Source organism: Alligator mississippiensis, chromosome 15 (genome assembly GCF_030867095.1).
Source record: "Alligator mississippiensis isolate rAllMis1 chromosome 15, rAllMis1, whole genome shotgun sequence".
In the NCBI taxonomy this organism is placed as follows: Eukaryota; Metazoa; Chordata; order Crocodylia; family Alligatoridae; genus Alligator; species Alligator mississippiensis.
In genome coordinates, this window is record NC_081838.1 from 12,270,819 (window position 1) to 12,281,248 (window position 10,430).

General features: G+C 59.8%; 1 protein-coding gene across 1 annotated transcript; it reads right to left on the reverse strand.

The window, feature by feature from the left end:
- Positions 1 to 1,903: 1,903 nt before the first annotated feature.
- Positions 1,904 to 5,878, reverse strand: LOC109284543 (titin). Its single transcript, XM_019493186.2, has 5 exons — positions 5,483 to 5,878; positions 4,606 to 4,866; positions 3,638 to 3,784; positions 3,259 to 3,305; positions 1,904 to 2,745 (listed from the first exon to the last, which is right to left on the reverse strand). Exons 1-5 carry the CDS (start codon positions 5,658 to 5,660, stop codon positions 2,662 to 2,664), a joined length of 717 nt encoding a protein of 238 aa, XP_019348731.2. The 5' UTR covers positions 5,661 to 5,878; the 3' UTR covers positions 1,904 to 2,661.
- Positions 5,879 to 10,430: the final 4,552 nt, after the last annotated feature.

Genomic DNA, 10,430 nt, shown 5'->3' on the forward strand with positions numbered 1-10,430 from the left:
TACCTTGCCCACTCGACCTCTTATGACGAATTCTGTTATTAGGTGATCACTGTCCCCCAGATGGCTACCAATCTGTAGGTCCCCTACCATGTCAGGACAAGATCCAAGAGAAATGATCCCCTAGTTGTATCCTCCACTTTCTGGAACAGAAAGTTGTCCTCCACGTGTTAGGAACTGGCCACCCACAAAGCAGGCCCTGCCCCATCCCAGCTCTAGGCATCTGGCTGCTGCTGGTCTTTGCAACAAGCCAGCTGGCAGCTGGGGCAGGGGACAAGGTCTCCTTCAGGCACCTTTTGGAAATGCAGCAGAGATGCTGCAGTGGTTCAGGGGCTGACAGGTGGACTGCTCCAGCTCATGGCCCACACCAGCTTATTCTGGCCCTGGTTAGCATCTGTCCCCTGTTCCCACCATGGCAACCAGCAGGCAGCCCAAGAGCTGGACACCTATGGCAGAAGGGCAGTGTTCAGGGCATGGGACTTGGCTTTGGCCAAGCTCGCCATCCATCAGACCTACCCTCCAGAGACTTTTTGGGGTGGGGTCAGGCTCAGAGCTGGAAGGTCTGGCTGGCCTTGTATCATGCTCAAATACCCTGTAGCTAGCTGCATCTCTGCCTTGAAAAGCCTGCCTTGTGCTGCACCAACTGAGGCTGCTCCTGGCTTCTCCACCCTAGAGTTCATTAGATCCCAGCCCCCATGAGCCCACCTTGTGCTGCATCAGCTGGGGTGGTTCCTGGCTGCTTCATCCCAGAGCTGGCTGTATCTCTGTGCAGACCCAGGCACCTCTGTTAAGTCCCCACAGCTCCCTCATGGGGCCACTCATTTGAAACAACGGGTGGTCAGAGCAGGAGACCAGGGGACCAGGAGACCTGACTTCTCTCCCAGCTCTGGGCAGGGGTAGAAGAGGGGCTGAGCAGTCACCAAGGGGTGAGGCTGGTCACACAGACTTCTGGGTTCCTGGTGGACTGAGGGGGGCAGGTGTGCGGGGCATCATCCCATCACATGATGATCCTTAGTGATGGACAGGAGCTAGAAGTCTTGCTGCTAGGCCAGGATTAGGGGTTGCATTTCTCGGTCTCAGATCCCAGCAAAGACTAGGAGAACCAAGGGCTGCGGCTACCTGCAGTAGGCAGCACCTAGCCCAGGGGAACACAGTTGTTACCCCAACCCAGCCACAGGCCACCTGCCACTGCAGCCCCACAGGAAGCCCTAGATGCCCCCCTCTTCCTGCCCAGGTTCCCTCCCTGCCTTATGCGCATGGCCCCATCCCCTCAGCTGCCCCCACCTCTACTCCAACCCCTTTTGTCCCAGCTATCCCAGCACTCAGCCCCACCCCATCATGCCTAAGACCCAGGCCCACCTCATGCCCCACAGTCTGACCCTGATACTCATGGCCCCACCAGCCCACTTCTCCAGCACAGGCCCTTGACCCTTGACCCCAGCGAGCCAACCTCTGCACCTCGTTACAACCCCACATCTCCCTCTACCCACCCCAGTCCCTCTGGCTCCCACCCCTTTGCAGCCCCTTTCACCCCACTGACCCCATCAACCCCCTCAACCCTACACCCTCCCCCACAGCCCTTTGGGGCACAGCACCCCCCCCCTCGAGCTCCTTGTGGTCCCATGAGCCGCTTCCCCTCAAAATCCCTCCCAACACAGCCCCACCCCCCAGCCATAGACCATAGGGGTGGGCTGGATCAATGCAATCCTCCACACTACAGCTGGGGCCACAGCTGTACCATATCGCTTTGCCTCCGCTTTACAGCTTCCTCCTGCCTGGATCTGTGGGCCACAGCCCCTAGACTGCATAGCCTCCTGCCATCCTCACCCCAGCCCTCCCTGTCTCCAGCTGGCGGTGGGTTCAAGTCCCCTGGGAAAAAAATGCACCCCATGCAAGGCCTGGGAAGCAGCACAGTTTTTATTGGACACCCTGGGGGGAGCGGAGAAGCATTAGCAGGAGTAGATGGCAGACGGGACAGCAGTGGAAGACAGGGCAGCCTGGCTGGTAAAAAATCCAGGGCTGTTCACACAGACAGTGTAGAGAGATTAGCAGGAACCCAGTGGTTAACAATGAGCCACAGTCACATGATTCCTTCAGCTTCACCTGGAGAGCAGCGTGGCTGTCACTGCCAAGCAGTCAGTGTTGAGCTATGTGGTCAGGACTCAGGTGGTGCGGCTCACCCCCAGCTCCCCTGGCTCCCTCCTGCCTGGGCTTTCTCCTCCCTTGCCGGCATCGTCCGTCACACGGCTGCCTGGGAAGCAACTGAGGCTGCGAGTTCTGGAAGCTGAGCCAGCCCTGGCGCCCCCAGCCAACACTGGCCTTACCCCCCCAGGACCCTTGAAACGACAGCTTTCCTGACCCTGGAGCCAAGGGGCAAAACTGATGGCAGCTTTTCCCACCAAAGGTACTGTGTGGCAGAGGGGGGCAGGGGAGTACATCCTTGGAGACCTCAAGGGGAAAAGCCTTTTGGGGACAAAACACCTCGGCAGCCAGACACAGGGCCCAGCTCAGGGCAACTAAAAAAGCCTGAAGGGAGGGATGCTAGGTGGGAGCCAGGGGTCCCAGGGCTTTCCTGGGTACCTGGAAGTTGATGACCCCCAGGGTGTGAGCTGGGAGGCCTGAGGCACCTGGCATGGGGACCCCGGGGAAGAGGCTCTTGTGTGCTCAGTTGCAATAGTCCTCAGTGCAATGAGAACAGCTGTCTTCATCAGGACGGCAGTGGAGGCTGTCACTGGAGTACCGGATGACCTACAGCATTAGAGAGAGGCCCGAGGCATGAAGGTGGAGTGCTGAGATCAGCCCTGAAGAAGGAAGGGGCTCAAGATGCTGGAGCAGGGGCTTAGAGCTAGGACTTCTGGTTCTGACCCAACTCCAGGGCTGAGCGGGGGCTCAGTGTGTGAGAGCAGGGGGTGGGATCCAGGACCCTGGACACAATCCCAGCCCTAGAAGGGCAGTGGGGTCGGTGGGCTGTTGGAGCCCAGACCCCTGGGTTCCCTCCCAGTTTCTATGCCCTGAAGGGTGATGAGTTCCTGGCTGTGCCAAGACTGATCTATCCCCAGTTGACCCTGGGCAGAGCCTGCTCCCTCCTGCTCCATGCCAGGCCCTATCTGTGCCAGCATAAGGGGATTCTGCCTCAGTCCATGCAGGACAGGATCTAGGACACATGCTATGTGCCCTGTGTCCATGTAGCAGGGACCAGAGGCTGCAACAGTGCACAGACCCTCCCCCTTCTCCACCCAGCCAAGGCCAGACCACACTCACCTCGTACAGCGGGCCCCACTGCTCTGAGCCATGGCAGGCACTGACCCCTGGAGAGGGAGGCAGGGAGAGGCTTCGTCTGTCCCAGCACCTGGCCCCCTGCTTCACCCCTCCCCACCACAGCCGCCACACCCCACAGGCAGGACACACATGTGGGAAAGACCCCAGGATCCACCCCAGAGCCTGACCCCAGGCACAGGGCTTTTCCTGCCCCAGCCATGAGCCCACTCCCAGGGCACTGTAGTCACCGCCTCCCTGCGGCTAAGCTCTGCCCCTTGTCTACAGCTATGCAGCAGCTCCCATGTGGCCCTGGCTGCCCAGCTGCTCCATATCCTGATGTGACCTCCTCTGGCCACTTCACCACCACCTGGGGGGCTCTTACCCAGCTTCACTGCCTGTGACTGCTCCTGCAAGGGGGCTCTCCGGGCCAGGCAGTACACCGCAAGGTGAGTCAGGACCAGTAGCAGCAGGACTCCAGTCCCAGTGCCTGCCAGGAGCTTGGGGTTCAGCTGGTGGCAGTCTGAGCCACCTGAGGGGACAGAGCACATGTCATCAGCACGGAGCCCTGGGGCAGTGGGGCTGGCTGGGGGGAGTGGGGCTGAGAGTGTTGCAGGGAGCAGCAGCAGGGTGATGGAGGGACCTCTGTGGTGGGGGCTGGGCTGGGACAGCAGCATGGACATTGGCAGGAAGGATTCTCTGCCCTCATGACTGTGGGACACTGGCTTTCAAGGCAAAAAGGCCTGAGACCCCCTCAGGGCTGTGAGGACAGGACTGGGGAGCCAGAGACCTGGCTGGGATTGGGCCCATTGCACTGGGAATGGCACAGGCCCTGGACAGAGCCAGCCTGGGGCCGGCACTGCACCACCACCTGTGGACAGACAGGTCCTGCCCTGGCTGAGAGGGGCCCTGGGACATGTACCAGGTCCCCGCCTGGCTCTGGCCAGGGAACCCCTCTTGGTTGATCCCAGAGGTCGCTTCTGAACCCACTGGGTCCTACTCTGAGGTGCCTGGTGTCAGCGAGTGGAGAGGGAACAGCAGCATGGGGTGGTGGCTGCAGCCTCGTTTCCTCCCAAGAATAAGTTCTTTCCAGAGAATGATGCAGACCCAGATCTCTGAGAACAGGCCCTAAGGGCAGGCTGACATGCCCTGCGCCATCCAGCTGTGAGGCGGTACTCTGTGCTTGGCTGTGAGGCGGGACCTGGTCAACACTGGGGCATGGCTGGCGGGTGAGCTGGGTGGAGATCTACCTGGGTTTGGCCTTCCAGAGCAGGCTGCTCCTGGGAGCGAGGGGTCTCTGGGTTTCTGCCTGTCCCACCCAGCACAGGGTCCCTTGCCCCACCTGGCCCTTACACATGACCGTGATGCTGAGGGAGTCAGAGGCAGCTGTCCCCAGGGCGCTGTGCGCCTTGCAGTGGTACTCCCCGGCATCCTCCAGCTGCACCTGTGGTAGCACCAGCTCCTGCTGCACTATGTCCAGCTGCTTGCCATCCTTGTACCAGGAGAAGACCAGGCCAGCATAGTTGCTGCCGTCAAACTGGCACATCAAAGCCAGGGGCTGCCCCACGAGGGGCTGGACGCCTGGTGAGGCCACCACGCAGATCGTGAAGTTGGCTGGGGAGGGAGCAGAGACCATGGACCAAGGGCATCCCCCATGAGTGAGCCAAGATCCCCACGGGAGCAGCCCCACCCACCAGCACCCCTTGCCTCCATCCCCAGCAGCTGTGGTGAGTGGTCCCATGTGTGAAGCTCCCACCACCACCACCAGCCATGCCTCCTTGGTCATGAAAATGGGACAGGCCATGGCTCTAGGCCAGAAGAGCTGAAACTTTCTACCTACTGGCCAGAGGAGTGGCACAGGGCCCCCCAAGGCTTGGCACCCCCCACTACCTCCAGATGATGGGATTGAGTCCTGGGGGTCTAGCTCTGCCCCCTCCTGCCCCATGTGCTCCCTGGGACCTGGCATTGCCCCCTCCTGCTCCCAATTCACTAGGATTGGGTCCTGGGGACCCAGCACCACCCTCTCCTGCCCCCAACTCACTGAGATTAGGCTCCAGTGACCTGGCACCACCCCCTCCTGCCCCCCCTATGTGCCAGGATTCAGTCCTGGGGGCCTGACACTGCCACTTCCTGGCCCCAATATGCCAGGACTGGGACTTTGGCTAGGGGTCAGATCCTTGCTCACTCCCCTCCTTGAGGGTCCCATGGCAGAGACGCAGGCATGACCTACCTTTCACAGACACGTAGGTGATGGACGACACCAGCAGGTACCCATGGCCGGCACCCGGAACCCAGTGCAGACAGCTGTAGTTGCCCCCATCAGAGACCGTGGCCCTCTCAACCCGCAAGAAGTGACGGGCGTTGTAGAAATCCAAGCCATGGACCCACAGGGCAGGTGCAGGGCCCATGGGGCTGCTCCCAACGCAGTGGAGGGTGAATGTGTCACCCTCTCGGATTGGGCCCACACCCACTCGTTCCACCAGCACCCGTGGTGGTGCAGGCAGCTCTGCAATGCCCCAGGAGTGGCTCAGAGCCAGGTCTTCAGCCCCTGTTGCAACCCCGCCCACCCCACCTCCACCTCCACCCCACAGCTCCCACTGACCCACACAGGACCCTGATTTGGGCAGTGCCCCTGCCCCATCCACACCCCCATTCCCACCCCCATGCTACAGCCACCTCCTGACTCCTCATTGGCCCCCAATCCTGGCCTGGAGACACCCAGTTCTCCCTTGCCCTTCCTGGGGTAAGATGTGAACAGTGCCCGGAGGGGAAGGATCCTGACCTTCGGGAGGGCTCCAGGCTCCCTTGAGGAGGCAAAGTCCCCTATAGCCCTGCAGCTGGCATGACAGAACCTGCCCCTGGCTGGTGAGGAGGGCACCCAGGTTCAGCGTGCTGGTGCCGTGCTTCATCTGCAGCGCCTCAGCCCCAGCCCCGGCATACCAAAGTGGAACGTAGGGGCAACTGCCTGGCACTGAGCATGTCAGGGTAGTCGACGAGATGGTCCCCGAACTTGAAAACAAGAAGAAGGTCGGGCAGGGATGCTCTGTGTAAAGCAGGGAGCCACAGCCATCAGCACAGAGCCGAGGCCCCAGCACAACTGAGATGCTAGCCCAAGCCTTGCACCCAAGGCAGCAGCTTTCCTTGACCCCAAGCTGAAGCTGGGATAGAACCCAGAGGTCCAGACTCAGCCCCTTGCTGGAGCCACCAGGCCCTGCCCCAGCCAAGTCGCTCCCTCCTGGCAGTTTGGATCAATGCATCTCAGAGCAACTGTCCCACTGCTCTGCTGCTGCTCTGACCACTGCTCTGATACTGCCCTTCTACTGCTCTGCCTACTGATCTGTGCAACCATGTGAGTGTCAAACACATGGCCTGCAGGCCAGATCTGGCCTGTGGAGCTTCATAGATTTCATAGACATTAGGGCTGGAAGGGACCTCGGAAGATCATCGAGTCCAGCCCCCTGCCCAAAGGGCAGGAAGTCAGCTGGGGTCATAGGATCCCAGCAAGATAAGCATCCAGTTTCATCTTGAAGGTGTTCAATGAAGGCGCTTGAACGACCTCCGGTGGCAGGCTGTTCCAGACCTTGGGGGCTCGGACAGTAAAGAAATTCTTCCTTATGTCCAGCCTGAAACGATCTTGTAGTAGTTTGTGAGCATTCGACCTCGTCATCCCTTGGGGCACTCTGGTGAACAAATGTTCCCCCAGATGCTGGTGGTCACCCCTGATAAACTTGTAGGTGGCCATCAGATCACCCCTGAGCCTGCGCTTTTCCAGGCTAAAGAGCCCCAGGGCTCTCAGCCTGTCATCGTAGGGTCTGCTTCCCTGACCTCTGATCATGCGCGTGGCTCTTCTCTGGACTCTCTCAAGCTTCTCCACATCCTTTTTGAATTGTGGAGCCCAAAACTGGACGCAGCTGAATGATGTGGCTCACATGGGGCCCAGGGACACATCAGCACAGGGCACTGATCCCACCCTGGTCTCCCCATGACCCAGTGCTGATTGCACACCCCTGGGGCTGGGGGAGCATGACACTCCTGGCTAATGGGGAGAGCTGCCCCGAGGCACAGCCAGCTCATAGGTATGTGGGCCAAGGAGTACAGTACCTGTTACTGTGAGGCGGAGCCTCCGCGGGCTGCTCCAGGTCCTTTTCTGGGTCTTCAGCTTCACGTGGTAGAAGCCACCATCACCTAGCTGTAGGTTGCCCAATCTCAAGCTGCAGTTGTGCCCCAGGTGCCCCAAAAATTCAGCACGGCCATTGAACATCATCCACTCCTTTGTGCTGGAGTCATATATGGTTTTACTCTGGCCCTGGTGCTGGCCCCAGTACCACACCACAGCCTGCAGCTGCTCCCCCACAGGCAGTGTGTAGGAGCAGGACAGCGTCACACAGGAGCCCTGCTGCACCCACAGGGGCCCTTTGGGCAGGGTCACCCCCCAGGCCTGGGCACAGGCACCTGGCAAGAGGAGAGACAGCAGCATTGGCACCATAAGGCAATGGCCACAAGGGCTCATGGCACCCACTCTTGGCAGCATGCAACCCCTTTTGACCCCTGCCCTGCTCCCTGCCCCCTGGAACCACCTCGGACCCCTGCCTTGCCCCCTGGCACCCCCTGCACTTCTCCCTGCCCCCTGGTGCACCTTGTGACCCCACCCTACTCCCTTCCCCTTGGCACCTGCTGCCCTGCTCCCTGCCGCCTGGGGAACCCTTGTGACACCTGCCCTACTCCCTGTTCCCTGCCCCGCTTCATTACCTTCCATATCCCCTGTGTCCTGCCCCCCACCTGTGACCCCTACCCTTTCCCCCAGCACAGCATCCCTGTCAAGCCATGAATGCCCAACCCCATCCTATCCTACTGCGCCAGCCCCAGCCACACTGCAGGTACCACCCATCTCCCAGCCCCACTCACTGCTCAGGGTGCCAAGGGGCAGCAGCAAGGGCAGGAGCAGGAGCAAGTCCATCGCGGGTGTTTCTGTATGACCTGTAGGGAACAGAGGCTCACAGAGCCTGGTGCTGGTCTGGGCGCATGCCCCCGCCATGGGTGGTGGCAGAGAGGCTGGACCCAGAGTCCTCCTTGCTCAGGGGATTCCCAGGAAGCAGGATCCCCAGCAACTCTTCTGGCTCTGCTTCGGGGGTCTCCCAGCCCTGGTCCCAGCATCCAGCTTGTCTCTGTCCCCTCCCCACACCCCTTGGCTGATGCCCAATCCAAGGTGCAGCCTTGAGTTGGGCACAGTGCTCAGCCGCAGTCTCCTCCATGCCCCAGGATGCTGCCCCCTCTTCCCTCACCTTGCACTGGGCTGGGGGCTTCACTCCGATATCTGGGTCCTTTCTGGAGTGGCTGCTTGGAAGGGTTCTGCCTAGTGCCCACAAGCTCTGCTGGTACCCCTCCCTCTGCCACCCACCATTGACCTTATTCCTTATCAGTGTCACTTCCTTCTGCTGAGGGGTGGAGGGGGGAAGGGCTCTGTGGGTCTTCTGGGGCATTGAGGGCTGCAGGAGGCTTGGGGACTATCCCCACTCTCAGCAAGGGGTCCAAGAGGAAGGAGCAAGGGCTACCAGGGGCCTTCCCACTGTGGAAGGGACATGGAGACTGCAGAGTAGAGCTGGGGGCTGGGAGCTGGGATGCCTGGGCTTAATTCCTGCTGTAGGAGGGGATCTGGGGAGAAGCGAGGTGGAGCCGGCAGCAGGATATCAGGAGTTTGCTCCAGCTCCGGGGGGAATGTGGGACCTGGGGGTCAGGGCAGGGTGGTTGGGAAATGGGGGGCTATGACTAAGGCTAATGCTATGGTCGTGGGGTCATCTGGAGAGGGTCAGGAAGGTTCTGGGGCTAGAAGTGGAGGGGCCAGGAGGCCAAACTGGGGGCTATGGGTGCAGATCATAGAGGCTGGGGTCAGGCTGAGCTGCTGGGTGTTCACAAAGCTGTCATGAAGACAGGCCCAGCCCTGCCTGCTGGGGAAACATGGAAGGTGCAAGAGGAACCCAGCAGAACCATGGTGCCACACAGGAACGTGCCAGGAGGGTGAGGGTTGGGGCTGGAGGGGCTGTGGATGCTCTGGAGGGAGCAGCAGACTTGTGGGGAGGCCGGTAGCATTGTTGGGAGGTGAAACGTGCAGACAGCAGAGCCGAGACCTGGAAGCTGCAAGGGAAAGTATGGGAGATAGAAAGGGCCCAGCCTGGGGCAGAGAGGCGGAAGAAAAGAGCACGTGTAATTGAGTGTGGAAACTGTTGATCCATTGAGATGCTATCACTGTTGAGCTGTACGCACTCACAGACCACAACAGCCCTGGCTTGTGACCCCGGCTAATTACAGTTGAGGCACTCCGTGGTTGAACAAGGTCCAGATCAAAAGCAGGATGCTGAGGCCTCACCATCTGTGTTAGATAATGAATGATTAATTTGCCATGAAAGCTCTGCGTAATGGAAAAAGAGGTGGACGGAAACGGCTCATGTGCTCAGTTGCAGGGAAACAGGGTTCTGCTTTCCTCGCCTGCTTTTCTGTGCAGAATCACAGGTTACACCAAGTCCTGCCAGTCCGTGCAGTGGAGCTGCTGGCTGAAAATGCCTGAACCCACCCACACCTCATAAGTCCACAGAAGCCAGCAGTAGCAGTGGCCAATCTCGGGGGCGGGGCACATGCCCCGCATCCCATGCGCCCTCCTACAAAATCACCTATGTTGGTCAATATATAGATTATATATGCTGCTCACACAAAGGCGTTGCTACAGCATTGTCCAGAGTAGGCCTGACCAGCAAACATGACTGATGCATGAACTCCTCACCAGCCAGATGTACATTCGCAGCAAGAGATGGGAGGGGGTACAAGGTACAAAATATTTCAGTACCAGGATGATAAGGCTGGAACAAGAACACCCAGGTCAGGACGTGAAGCAAGCCTAAGGTACAGGGTGGTTTGGGACGTTCAAGGTGCAATATGCCATTTGTTTTGATCATTGTATGAACGGATCAACACCCCCGACACACACATACTGGCTGGGGGCTGCAAAGAGCGGGTCCATAGGGCCCCACCAGGCTCCATTCTGAAATGGAGCCCCGGGGCCCTTGTGTAGGGGAGGAGAATGGCAACCCCGAGGTGGGTGGGAGAGACGCCAGTGGCCAGATTGCAGAAGTGGGCAATGGAGGGGCCTTTCCCCCCCAGAGGATCCCAGCAGACACCCAGCCCCA